The 14645-nt window shown below is 42.5% G+C and overlaps 1 protein-coding gene across 2 annotated transcripts in view; it reads left to right on the top strand.

Annotated features, from left to right (window-relative positions):
- EXT1 (exostosin glycosyltransferase 1) overlaps positions 1 to 13192 on the top strand; it is a 262620-nt gene extending 249428 nt beyond the window's left edge. For both annotated transcript variants that reach the window (XM_081111378.1, XM_081111379.1), the window contains 4 exons: positions 1864 to 1953; positions 7685 to 7845; positions 9468 to 9639; positions 12653 to 13192. In XM_081111378.1, coding sequence (XP_080967504.1) covers positions 1864 to 1953; positions 7685 to 7845; positions 9468 to 9639; positions 12653 to 12838 — 609 coding nt within the window. In that variant the 3' untranslated portion in view covers positions 12839 to 13192. The remainder of the gene's footprint in view (positions 1 to 1863; positions 1954 to 7684; positions 7846 to 9467; positions 9640 to 12652) is intronic.
- Positions 13193 to 14645: the final 1453 nt, after the last annotated feature.

Raw genomic sequence — 14645 nt, 5'->3', positions numbered from 1 at the left:
GTGACTTTTCTGTTGGGTTTCCAAGTGTGAGTTCAGAGAGGATGTCAGAACTGTTGCTCCAACTTGCAGAGGAAGGAGGTGAATGTGAGATTGTCATATGAACCCCAGATTCCCTTTTGAGGTTTTTTCCAAACCTGAGAAGGTGGAGCCTAGTGACTGAGGAGCTTTATCTATGGAATCACATCATCAGGGATGAAAGGCTGCTGGGTCCATGGCGGGGCAAGACACTGAATCTTTCTGTGCCTTACTTTTCTCATCTATAAAATGGGGTTATAACTGTGAAATGAGATGATATACATAAAGAACGTCAAACACTCCCTGTCACATTGTAATGTTTCAAGCTTGCTAGTGATTCTTATGCTGTGATCATTCTTTTAAAAAAATATATTGTAACCCTCATCTGAAGATATATTTTTATTGATTTGAGGGAGAGGGAGAGAAAGAGGCGGGGAGAGAGAGAGAGAGAGAAATATTGATGAATTGCCTCCTGTATGAACTCTGACTGGGAATGGAACCTGCAAATAAGTATGTGCCCTCATGGGGAATTGAACCCGCAACTGTTTTTGGTTTACAGGTTGACGCTCCAACTGACTGAGCCACCCTGCCAGGGCTAATATGATCATTCTTATGGTTATTCTATGATATATTCAACAGAGAGGTTTAAGCTGTGACTGTCACAGAGTAGTCTCTCCAGCCTCAATTTTCCAACTGATCCCCTTGTCCCAAAGCCCCGCCACCACCACACACACACACAGCTTACCATGCCTTATCCTGGACTTGCCCAGACTTTATTCTACCTTCACGATTTTCTTAAATCAGTGGACCACATATGCTATCGTTTATTTATTATTTTTCTGCAAATCAGTTTACTTTTCATAGTAATGAAAAATGTTTTAATTACCTCAACTACTACCTTTTATTGCTATAGCAACTAATATGTGTGTGTATATTTTTCTAATCTGTGCTAAAATAAAGAAAGTGTGGGGTTTTGAGGTGTTTGTCTGCACCCCCCCCCCACCGTACCCCCCTCTCCCCCCCAGTGACCTGGCCTCCAGCGTGTGAGCCCCACATTGGAATCACCGCTCCATCCAGCGCCCTCCCCTGGCCTCACAGTGTGGACTCTCCTCTGTGCCTTCGCACAGAGCACTGAGTGCTCTCAGTGGTGCCTCATTTCTGTTTATACCTGGTGAGCTCCTACCCACCAAGGTGCTGCTTCCATGTCCCTTCTTCATCTGCTCTTCCAAGTGGCTGCTGGCCGCATCCTCTGATCTCCTGGCATCTGCATAGCAGGCGAGGACTGGCCAGCTCTGCCTTGGTCTCTGCAGACTGTGAACTCCTCCAAGACCAGGAACTCATCTTCTCCTCTGTACCCTCTTTAACTAGCAAGGGCTCTGGACACAGTAGGTGCCCACAATTGTGGACGCGATGAGTCTGCTCTGATGAGAGATGGGAGTCTTCAACGTGGAGGGGTGACATAGTGCTAGAGTGTTCATATATGTGTGTATATATATATATATATATATATATATATATATATATATATAATTTATTGATTTCAAAGAGGAAGGGAGAGGGAGCGCGTGATAAAAGTATCAATGATGAGAATCATTGATTGCCTGCCTCCTGCACGCCCCCCACTGGGGATGGAGGTGGCAGCCCAGGTATGTACCCTGACCAGGAATCGAACCATCGAACTGTGATTTCCTAGTTCATAGGTCAACGCTCCACCACTGAGCCACACCAGAAGGGCTAAAATGTTCTTTCTGAAGGTTGAGGATGGGTGAATTGTCCCGAAGAACAGAATTCAAAATGTACTTTTCTTTTTCCTAACTCCTCTTCTGCTTGCTGTCTGCGTCCTCCCAGGTCATGAGCAGCCGTTTCCTGCCCTATGACAACATCGTCACCGACGCAGTGCTCAGCCTGGATGAGGACACCGTGCTCTCCACCACAGAGGTAAACACCCCGCCCGAGGAGCTGGCAGTGGGCTTTTCGGGCAGGTGCCCCAAACTTCGAGGTGCCAGCGCTTCTGGCCAGATCGGAACCCTGTTTCACACGTTCCTGCAGAGCTGGTTTTAATGAACCCAGTTCCTGTGCACACCTTGCACCCCTGGCACCCTGAGGGGGCATCTTCCCCTTCGTTTTCTCTGCTAATTGGCGCCTCATTTGCATGGCTGTACCTCACCTCTCCCCTCCTGCCTGCCCTCATTTTTTGTTTTTGAACAGCAAGCTGCTGGCAGGTGCGGAGAAGCACCAATGGGAGGCACCCGTGTAGCATCACCTTGCAACCACTCTGTCTGGAGCAAGCAGTCTGCTCCTGCCCCAGTTATCGTAATGCCTGTGTGGGTGTGCGTTGCCTCCGTTAGGGAACACTCCTCTGGGTTCTAAAGGCAGCTTTTCTGTCCTGGTTTCAAGTGCTCATTTTCTCTCACCCACATAAGAGCAAACGGTTTCACTTTAAGGCCGAGATGGCAATCCCTGCTATTTCAGACAGTCAGGTATGTGTGCCAAAAATAAGACCGCACGAAGAATGTGTGAGGAGGAGAGAGCAGGGGAAAGAGAGATATGGTAGAAAAGCAATTTTTACCTCTCGAATGAGTATTGATCTCTGAAACCTTACTTTAAACCATGCAGGGAACCAAAACAGTTATAGAAAACTGTAGTGTGTCAGAAATACGTCATTAATGGTGGCTGCTAAAAAGTGTGGAGACATAGCTACTTATCCCTTCCCCTCCTCCCTTTCTTTTTTCCTTTTTATTCATAATCATCTTTCTTTCCATGTAAACATGGACACCTCCCAGCATGTACTTTCCTGGATGCCAGGCTGATTCCCGTGGCCTTTTGCCCACATGGCCAGGACTCGGGGTTACCCTAAGCTACCAGTTAGTGCCACTTTCTTGAAATTCCATGGGCACTTCCCATTTCCATCAAATGGAGTAGAAGAAATGTTATAAGCAAGGTCAGCCTACGTAACCCCAGGACAAAATATTCTTCGTAAAGCGCTTTCTATGTAGTTGAAGCTCTATAGAGACTCGGTGAATGAATGACTGGAGGGGTGTGTGCTGAGGGGATGAAGGTGTGAACTCACAGCCGACTGTATCTTGTGAACATCAGCAGGAGAAGGAGGTAGGAGGAGAAGCAATGCCTAATGTTCAAAGGGACAGGCAGCTTGCTGCTTCCTGCGAGGGGAGCTGGCATTCCAGGAGTACATTCATTCAACAAGTGTTTGTTGAGGGATTTCTTTGTTCTGGTCTGCATGCCAGGTGCTTTGATTACACAGTTCCTGCCTGTAGCCATCAGAATCTTGGCAGCAAACAATTCAAATCAGGTGGTTCCAATGGAGGGATTTAGGATGATTTAGAGTGGTAGGTGGGTGGGATTAAAGGGCTCCACAAGCGATAGTGAGGCACCTGGAGAGTAACAAGAATGGAAACAGCTCTGACCCCTGGGCTTGAAGGAGCCGGGGAAGGAGATGGTGTTTCCAGAGTCCCCGAGATATGGAACTGGGAGAAGAGGCTGCCCTACAGGACATGGAGGGACATGGCAACTGCCAAACTGGGAGGCACAGGGAAGAAATACCCTGACCTCTCTCTCCATCTCATCTTCACTTTTCTGCTGATGGCTCCCACTGACCTAACCCAGTCAGCCACCAGCCGGCAAGGAAGACCAGGTTGTGCCGCACACAGGGTTCCCGCATCAGAGTACAGAGTGTGGCAAGAAGAGTAGAGAGTAGATCTCAGAGAGCGAACAGGAGAAACATCCCATGGCCATGGGGGAATGTATGGTCGAGACAATGACAGCATACCCTTAAACCCTTACCGTATTTCCTGAAGTCTGGACGCATCACCGCTCCTCCTCCCTGGGCTCAAGGCACTTCGTCTCCCTCTAGGACAGTGATTCTCAACCTCGGCTGCACATTAGAATCACCTGGGAATCTTTTTAAAATCCTGATTTCTGGGCCTCATCCTCCTGAAATTCTGTTTCTTTGTTATGGGGTGGGGCCACAACATTAGGAGCAAACAAACAATTTCCGCAGGATGAGGCCCAGAAATCAGGATTTTAAAAAGATTCCCAGGTGATTCTAATGTGCAGCCAAGGTTGAGAACCACTGCTCTAGGATTTGTTTTCCCCACCCCAAGGTGAAATGACTTTCAGCTGCTGTGATGCAGCCGCGTGCTGGTGAATTTCTTTTCAAAGACGAGCAATCCCAGCCTCTGGGTGCACACGGGGAGGAACATGTGTTGTAGTATGTGAAGTAATCAGAAGTCAACGTGGGTTGAAAATGATATGCAAATGTAAGAGGCTGGCGGTCTGGTTTACCGCAGCCGGGTGATCAGTGGAGTGGTTGTGTTGCCTAAAATGGTCCATGACAGGATTTCTCTTTTCTCTTTTTTCAGGTGAGTAGATATTGGTTCATTTTATTTCTTCTCTAAGGATTCTTAGCTTGTTTAAATGTCTCTCTGTGGCATTAAGGAGCGGTTTTTAAACAGGCTCCTTTAAAGGGTATTAGATGTAGTTGCTTTATAGTTATTTACATTTATCGGGGCTGCTGCAAATTCTCAAAAGAAAACAGATGTTGGTTTTTAAGAGAAAAGGCTATGAGCTGACCTTTGCCTCCTTTGATGTGTTAATGATCTGCATGAAAACAGAACAATCACAAGAATCATAGTTTTATCTGAATTTACTTTTGAGTTCCTTTGAAATGGCTTGAAACGACTCTGAGATAGCAAGAAATCCATGTGATAAAAACACCCCATCGGGTTCTCTAGTAGTTTCCAGTGCGTGCTTTCTTTTCAAGAACAATGGGAAACCCTCAAGTACTGACAGCCAGGCTGATCCTTGGAGAAGGGCTGAATAATACACTGTCCCATCAGTCAGCACCATTAGCATTTGAATGCCAGTGAGGATATGCAGGTGATCACAACCTGATTTCAATTCCCTGGCACATAGTGTCCATTCCCCTGCTGTCTTTTAACTCTGAGATGCCCCATGCCCCACCAAGCATTCTTAATGGTGTGGGGGGGAAAGCTAGGTTGTTAAGGCTTTCTTATCTGGAGTTAGGCCACCAAACTCAATTTCATAAAAACTTGAATTTATGGCTGCTTACAAAAATGATGACTTGTGTCCTGGCCGGTGTGGCTCAGTTGGTTGAGTGTCATCCCATGCACCAAAAAGTTGCCCCTTCCATTTCCCCATCAAGGCATCTGCCTGGGTTGTGGGCTAGATCCCTGGTAGTGGGCGTGCAGGAGTCAGCCATTGGATGTTCCACTCTCACAATTATGTATCTCTTTTTTCTTTTTCTCACTCTCTCTCTCTCTCTCTCTCTCTCTCTCTCTCTCTCTCTCTCTTAAAAAAATCAATTTTAAAAAATGATGGCTTCTAATTAAGCCTCCCAAAATTCAGAGTTAAAAGGGACCCTACAATCACCCAGGCCAGTGTTTCCCAAAAAGTGGTTAGTGCACATTAGTTTTACACGGTTCATGGCGAGCATGTATTTAACTTAGCACATACATTTACTTTAATGTTTGTTAGAAAGTAATGTGGTCAGTGATCAAACCTAGAATTTTACTGACATCTTTACCTAGGAGAGTGGTTCTCAACCTTCCTAATGCCACGACCCTTTAATACAGTTCCTCATGTTGTGGTGACCCCCGATTTCATTGTTACAAATTGAACATAATTAAAGCATAGTGATTAATCACAAAAACAATATGTAATTATATATGTGTTTTCCAGTGGTCTTAGGCGACCCCTGTGAAAGGGTCGTTCGACCCCCAAAGGGGTCGCGGCCCACAGGTTGAGAACCGCTGACCTAGGATAAGGCTAGTGAGGAAAAGCAAGCAAACAACAGAAAAAGAACAGGCAGTTGAAAGAAAAATATTAAGTAACTCATTGAATGTGTGGTCTGGGAATGCGTATGATAAAAGCTTGGGAAATACTGATCTAGGTTTATTTGCTTTGTCTCTTCTTTTAATTGAGGTAAAATTCGCATAACATAAACTGACCATTTTAAAGTGCATAGTTAGTGTCATGTGGGACATTTACAGGCCATGTAGTCATTGCCTCTGTCTTATTCTAAAACATTTTCATGGCCCAAAAAGGAAACCCCATACCCATTAACCAGTCCCACTCCCTAACCTTAGGAACCACCAATCTGTCCTCTGTCTCTATGTATTAGCATATTCTGCACTTTCATGTAAATGGAATCATATGCTATGCGGCCTTTTGCGTGTGGCTCCTAGCACTCAGCATCCTGTTTCAAGGGCTGTCCATGTTGCATAGCGTGTATATGAGTATTTCATTCCTTTCTATAGCTGAATGTGTGTATGTAGCATACTTAGTTTATTTATTCAGTGGTTCACAGAGCCAGGGTTGCTTTCACCTTTTGGCTGTTGTGAAGAGTTTTTTGCTCTGCTCTTGAACCTCTGAGAAGTCACTGTGTCGAGACTTGAATGATTGGTGGAGTAAATGAAATCTTCATTTTCATTGCTTATCAAGAAGACGTAGAGCAAAGGTTGCCAGGTGAATGTATAGCCTGTATAAGAGAGAAATTGCTTTCAATGCCTTAGCAACAGAGCTAAAAGAGAGGCTATGGAAACAGTACACACTAAATCTGAAACCAGTGGCTGGGGCTTCAATCCTGGCTCTGCCACTTACAGCTCAGCCAGATAATTTCAGCCTGCATATACCTCAGCTTCCCTCTCTGCAGTGCTGAGAATAGAACATAACCTTTTCACAGAATTAGGCTTAAGTGAGTTAAACATGTAAGTACCTGTAACCACTGTAAGCATGACACAGTTAGGGGCATTGTATGGTAGTTCACTATTACTATTTTTATTTTTACTTTCTATATTATTTTATGTATCATCCATGGAATAATCAGAAGGAAGCCAGATATGAGCTGACACATATGAAAACAGACTTTGCTAATTATAAATGTTAGTTTATAGCGTATTCAGAAATCCCTGCTTTGGGTTATTATAAGCAGTGGAAAGTCATGTAGCTGCATTTCCTTTAAATGAGTCTTGTGGCTTCCCCTGGCCTTGTCCTCACGGAGTCTTAGGGATTTTTCCCTGAGGTTGCTTCTTCTCGCTGTCCCTGGCCAGAACCCGAGAGGCCGGAATGACTGCTGCTTCATGATGTGTGCTCTGTGTTCCCCTTAGACCCTGGGTGTGTTGGAAACACCTTTCCTGTCGCTCTCAAGAGGATGCTCTTCTTTTAGTCCCTTTGGCTTTGCCGTGTGCTGGTTATGATGTATGCTGGATATGCATCCTCTGGATGTACACAGGAAATCTCCCGTGTATAAAACAGACACATTCATGGCTCACGTGAATCAGGGGTCACGTGCGCCTTCAGGTGGGAGGCAGGAAGCAACTGCTTTTATGACTTGTTTTCTAGCTTGAACAGACTGGATTTCTAAAGGCCCTAACAGTAAATGTGGGGTTTCTTCTTCTTCTTCTTCTCTCATTTCTGCACTACTCGGAAGTTTCTATAACAGAAAACATTAAAATGTGCATAATTATGGGGCAAAATGTCAAGCAGTCAGTTTAATTTGCTGATGAGTACATGGAACCAGTGTTTCGCAACAGTGGCGCGCTTCGGGTTAGGAATTAGCAGGGGAAGGTAATGTTTTGTTGACATGGTTAACGCTTGTTGATTGCTTGTTTGGCCTGTGTTCTGCCTGCAGGTGGATTTTGCCTTCACCGTCTGGCAGAGCTTCCCCGAGAGAATTGTGGGGTACCCGGCGCGCAGCCACTTCTGGGATAACTCTAAGGAGCGGTGGGGGTACACGTCCAAGTGGACAAATGACTACTCCATGGTGTTGACTGGAGCTGCTATTTATCACAAGTGAGGAATTTGCATGTCTCACGTGCTTAGATGTTTATAGACTCCTTGTATTCGTTTCTGACTGCTGTATAAGTAGGAACTTGAGTCAAGTCTTGTGAACAACATTAACGGAAATTCGGTTGCATCCCCCTTTAAGTTTTGTTGATGTGACCAACATGTGTCTTTGAAACCAATAAAATCTCTTGATTTATTGCATTTCCAGTAATTATGGGAGAGTAACATCTCCATGTCTATCTTATATTCTAACAAGGAAGCCACAATATACATAATCGTTCTATAATACGTTAAGGTGAGAAGTTACATAGCAAAAAGGCAAAGTAGAGCAGAGGCACCCAAAGAGAAGGGGTGGATTTGGGGTAAGATTGCCAAATTAGTGTTCCTGACTCAAATGTGAAGGAAATCCCCACTCTTCTGCCTTAGTGAGGTAAACACACCAATCTTAACCTAATCTTTTTTTTTTTTAATATATTTTATTGACTTTTTACAGAGAGGAAGGGAGAGAGATAGAGAGCCAGAAACATCGATGAGAGAGAAACATCCATCAGCTGCCTCCTGCACATCTCCCACTGGGGATATGCCTGCAACCCAGGTACATGCCCTTGACCGGAATCAAACCTGGGACCCTCCAGTCCGCAGGCCGACGCTCTATCCACTGAGCCAAACCGGTTTCGGCTTAACCTAATCTTTTTAGTAAAGAATAGAGGCTTTTGCCATATCAGGGATAGCGTTGAAATGCACAAGGTATAAACATTTAGGTTGGCAGAACCTCCATCTCAAGATTATACCTCTCGGAGGTATAATTCATTGTTCCCCATAGTTCATTGTTCCCTTTCTTCTTGCACTGCCACTTAGTGAATCTATTCATTCAAATGATTAAAAAAGGATATATATATATATATATATATATATCCCTCCAAAAAATAGTAGCGTGAAAATAATTCAAATTAATATGGGTTCTGCACAATGATTCACCACCAGATTAATTATGGTTTTGCTCTCTAACTGTTGAAATATATGGTTTATAGGCCACAAAAATAGAATAGTATATTGTTGGATTTGGAGTTATGGGATAATCTTAAATGCAGTTCTGATTAAACCAATAAAAATTATAAAGCAGCTTATAATAATATATAGATTACATGTAAGTTTTCTTGCCATCTAAGTATTCTGTTTCTTATCAACCAGCCTAATAATAAAGTTAGGAAGTTAGGCTGGGCAAGCTATATCTGCATGTATCTCCTTACCTTGTCTCTTTATCTGTATATAGGGATAATAATAGTACTTACATCATAGGTTCCTTATAAGGATTAGATGTGGCATTTGTTGTAAAGTACTTTAGAATGTTATTGGGTATACAGGGTGGGGCAAAAGTAGATTTACAGTTGGGAGTACACAAAACATAGAGTTTATTCTTGTATTATTTATAAATTATTGTATTATTTTTCATACAAATAATTATAAATTTACTTTTGCCCCATCCTGTATAGTAAGTACCATAAGTCATAGTTATCACCATCATCCATGATATGTGTAGGGATCCAAAGAATGGGTAGATGTTTTCTGTCAAAGAAGACCACCATATGTAATGATGGCCCCTTAGGAAATGTCTTTGGTTTTTACAGATATTATCACTACCTGTACACCCATTATCTGCCAGCCAGCCTGAAGAACATGGTGGACCAGCTGGCCAACTGTGAGGACATTCTCATGAATTTCCTGGTGTCTGCTGTGACAAAATTGCCGCCAATCAAAGTGACCCAGAAGAAGCAGTATAAGGAGACAATGATGGGTCAGGTAAGAGGACTCTCCTTCCTTGTTTTGCTTGCTGGTGGTTAACCTGAAGGTAGTGAGGAGTCACTGTTCTTCTACGAAGCACAATGAGGGGACATCAGAAAAACAAAATGAAAACCCACATCTAAAGTATCTGAGAGAGTTTATGGTTGGCACATGGATAATTTGGAAGGCATAAGTCCAGGGTATCTTTATGTCAAGATTATGTATATGACCTACATGGTAGCATCAAAAAGATACACCTTCTCCAGAGTTAAAGACCTACAGAGACTTTTTGTAAGTTTATCATCAGTGCTTTATTTAACAAATAGCTAATAATAACTCTCAACACAGCCTTCTGGTGGTTGTTGACTTGGGTGAGCATCTTGATGGCAGACCAGGCCTCTCACTTATAGAACCAGCATTTATAAGCTGCAGGCAAGTCAATTGCCTTCTGAAACTCATTTGGCTGATCTTTAACATGGAAATGGGGAAACCTGCCTCACAGAGTTGAGAAAACATATATGAAAGGTTTTATAAAAGTAAAATATTGCATTGAGTCATAAAAGTTTAGTACTAAAGACACTCACCAGGAAATATAATCTAATTTTCTCTTTTTATAAGTAAGGAAACTAGGACCCAGAGGAATTGAAGTATATTGCTACAAGTTGTCCAGTGTATGAAAGTCAGAACTGGAAGTTGAATCCCAGACTCTGTTATTTCTGCTGCTTGTACTTCCACTACCCACCCCCACCCGTCCCCCGGCCCCTGTCCCCCGTCCTCCCCCGCCCCAGCAGGGTCCCCTGTCAGGATGATCTGCATATATTGGCTCAACTACCCCTTATTCATCCTGCACAGAGCTCAGTACCACAAGTAAGAAGTCAGAAACCTTAATAAGACCATTCAGATCTACTCAAGTTAAATATAGATTATCATCCAACAGGATTTGAGTCAGCCATAAAAAACATATTTTTAACATGGTTATGTCAGTTTCATTGTTTCGGGTGTTCCGTTTACCTTGTTCTAACAGTTATTGAAAATCATTTACAAATCTAGCTTTTGTAAAGGAAAATTTAGCCAGGCCTCACAATTGATCGTTTTTCACTCACTAAATTTAGTAAGAGCAGCAAATTGATAGGGTTCTAAGTTTACAAAAAGCAGTCATTCAGTAGTTACTGAACATGTATGGTTTATGTCAGGTACTTTTCTAGGTACTGGTTATGACACAGCTGCTATCCTGAGTAAGCAAAAAAGTCTAGTGGAAAATTCTATTTCCCTCTCACTACTAAAAGAACATGCAAGAGGATTTGCAAGAATGTTTAATCTTTAAGGCTGAAAGGCTATTCATATTCAAGCAAGATGTATTGAGTGTTTTCTGTGTGCCCAGGTATTTTCATATATATTATCTCATTTAAGGATACAACCTTCCTATAATATTGCTTGCTCAGCGAGTTCTATGAACTTCCCTGAGGTTATATGCTGATTAGGGGTGGAATTCTAATGACACATGAATTCTTAGGGGTTGGTTTAATGCCCTTCTCATAGATTTGCCTAATTCTACCAAACCATTATTTCTAATAATTTTGCACATCTTTTGAGGACAAATCTAAATTTAGCCTTAGGTCTCACTAGATGTGTCTAGTTAAACATGTACTGCATTTGCTCCATTCTTCCCATCAAACACATTTGTTTATTGAATGTTTGTATGACTAGTGAATTCAATGAATATCATACTTGAAGATTGTACTTTTATTACACTACAAAGATACCCTCTCTAATATGTTGGTTGACTCAAAATAAAATCTAGAGACAAAAAAGTTACCTGAGTGATCCAATGGACTTTTAAAAAATTATTTTTAAGAGAGAATAAGAATGAGCTTATGCTCTTGACAGTATTTCTATTTGCATATGTGAGCACTTGCCCTTGGTTGTCTTGCCCTTTGGGAATGAGTGGACCAATCCAAAAGCTCATACCAACTTAGGAACAGTGACATGTCTTTGGGACTGTCTCCTCTGGTCTGAACTCAACTGCTGAGGTTAATTTGATTTACCATGGAGAGTTCTCCTAGTATAAGTGTTCAAGAATGGAACCCGAGTTCTGTCCCTTTCTAGCTTGAACAAATAATTTTAACTTCCCTGAGCCTACTTCCTTGCCTATACAGTGGGGATGTGAGTACGAGGTAGATAACTGGACCAGGTTGTTGTGAAACTCATATGAACTTAATGAAAACACTTAAATCATATTTTGTTTTTCTGCTGTTCAGAGGTAACTTGACATTTGTGTTTACCTTCAAGCATGTTGACCCTTGTTTTAAAGTGACTCTGGGTGATTTTCACAGTCAGATGTACCTTCCTATTCCTAGGACAGTATTTCTAACAATGCACGAGGATTCGAGCGCAAGGATCACAAGCGTACACACATATACGTCATTAAACAGTTGCCTAATGACATAAATGAGTTTGTGTTCTGCTCCCATAAAGGTTGGGCAGCCCACCTTTTCCTTGTTTCATAAAAATGTGGTTTTAGAGACGTTATATTTAGTCCATCTATTTAAATTTCAGCCATCAGGTCATTTAAGGCTTTCTTTTAAGTCAGTGTCAGTCATTCAAGGTCTAAAAAATATTTAACCAACCTTAGGAGCAACACAGAGAGCTAAAGAGATGGTATCCATCCTCAACCAAGTGCACAAAGTTTTAGAAAACTATTTTTGAAACCACAAACACATTGTTAGTCATAATATTTGATCCCAAGTGCAAAGAGAAGTTTATATTTAGTTACCATAGTAGTGGAGGTTCAACTGGTAAGTCATTTTACTGAGCAGAGAATTAGTCATTCCATGTGGGCCATTGTTTGCATGTGTGTATTTAGCATTGAGGAAAGTAGCATATCTTGGGAAAACCAGGATCAGTGCTTGAATTTTCATCAAGCCAAGGATGGGTAGGTTTGGGGTCAGGCCTGACTTGGTTTTCTGCATTGTCTCCATCTCACCTTGCCCTTCGCTCACAATCTTCTTCCTTGTTGTTCTCTTTTCCCCAGACTTCTCGGGCTTCCCGCTGGGCTGACCCTGACCACTTTGCCCAGCGACAGAGCTGCATGAATACGTTTGCCAGCTGGTTTGGCTACATGCCGCTGATCCACTCTCAGATGAGGCTCGACCCCGTCCTCTTTAAAGACCAGGTCTCTATTCTGAGGAAGAAATACCGAGACATTGAGCGACTTTGAGGAATCCAGCCAAGTGGGGGAGGGGAAGCGAGAAGGGACTGGGGTCAAGCTGCTCTCTCTTCCCAGTGCAGATCCGCTCAGCCGCGGGGCCAGATTGTGCCAAGTAGCCAAATAAACTTACATGAACAGAATGACACAAAAACAAACAAAAAAGGCCAATGAGAACTCGACTCCTGGCTCCTGGGACTGCACGGGACTGCTCCAAACTCACCTCACTGGCTGCCATGTCCCAAGACTAGGTTGTGTACAGTTTAATTATGGAACATTAAATAATTATTTTTGAAATGATTGCTATGCAGGTTTAAACTTTTTTAATGATCAAAACTATTAAAAACCAGAGTTCTTTCTTTAATCAAAATTGTGTTGGTTGTGACTATTTCAAAGCTGCTGCTCCTCTTCCCACAACACCATTGCCATTGGTCATGCGGGGTTTCCCGCAGTTGCAAAAGCTCAGACTTCATGGGCCACACAATAAGTCCCTCTGTCCAGCGTCAAGAAATAATTGAGCATAAGTTAAGACAAGTTCATTATTCAACTCTGCCAGTGCAAATTGTTTTCCACTTTGAATTTGCAGATCCACTTGAACTTTATTCTCTAAAATGTCGCTGCAAGAGAGAAAGTATTATGACTTCAGGTAGACAGTTCTAACTGAAAACTTTGAGATCTGTAAGTATGATCATCATCTTCATTGGGGGTTGGGGGGAGCTAGAACCTCGAAAACACCATTATAATGAACAGATGTTCAGTTTGCTCAAGGAACTATCCAAACAATCACCAGCAAGCATGTTAGTGGGATGGGAGTAACCCAATTCTTTTCAGAGTTGGGGGCTAGATGATGCATTCACCCATGGACCTGCCTCTGCTTACAGCTGGGAAAAGCTTTGGTTAAAGGCAAAGGAAGTATACTGAGAATGAGTATATGGAGAGGAACAGGTTATTTACAAGACAGGCTCTTCCATGCTTGTGAAAACCTCAAGTATCAGAGCTTCTCTATTGAGAAAGAAGGAAGAAGGTATCAATTCTCACCATTGAACATGAGAATTGTTGAGAAGTAACCTCACTATTGGGACCTGGAGACCATTTTTGGTCAAAACATTCTTGTTTTGAGCAAGAATCTGGCACCCGAAATAATCAGAAACAAATGTGAATGCTGTCTTACTTCATTTTCATTTTTAAATCTGGAGTCGTTCAGTTGTGCTTCTGGTTAAAAAGACAGTTTCTATCTCTGCAGATGCTGCTTTGAGCTTCTGATTATTGTAAAACTGCAAATAATAAGCTAAAAATGTATATTGCTTAACTCCATTGTAAATGATGGAGAGGAATCTTCTAATACTAAATGCTTTCTTCTACTTGGAAGAGGCAAGAGAGATTAGAGAAGAGAAAGACATTATTGTTCCTACCATCTCTTATGCTGAATAAACAAGCACTTTAGTTCCCCCCCTAAATGCTCCTCAATCTCATAAATTTACTTCCAATGTTGTTTAGAAGAAAATTCCATCACAGAATTCTGTTGAAATAACTTCAAGTGCCTGGCTTCGGCCAGTGGAAACCATAAATCCAGGAGACTGTAACTCATCCTTGCTTTGTAGACAGTTGGACGAGAAAGAAGACCTTGCAGTGAGAATGCAGGGAAGGAAGGTGCTATATACGAGGGAAACTAGGTGTTTGCAGAGGTCCAGAGAGATGACTCAACATGCTCCCTAGCGACAGAGTGGAGACCAGAGCCCACACGTCCAGATGCTGTTGTGAGTGGTGTTCAGGTAATGAAGTTCAATAAAGGGGGCTTTCTCTGTAGCCTCATGACTCG

This window comes from Myotis nattereri, assembly GCF_964212035.1.
Source record: "Myotis nattereri genome assembly, chromosome: 17".
In the NCBI taxonomy this organism is placed as follows: domain Eukaryota; kingdom Metazoa; phylum Chordata; class Mammalia; order Chiroptera; family Vespertilionidae; genus Myotis; species Myotis nattereri.
Note: the sequence above shows the minus strand (reverse complement) of the source record. Positions and strands in the feature narration are given on the sequence as shown.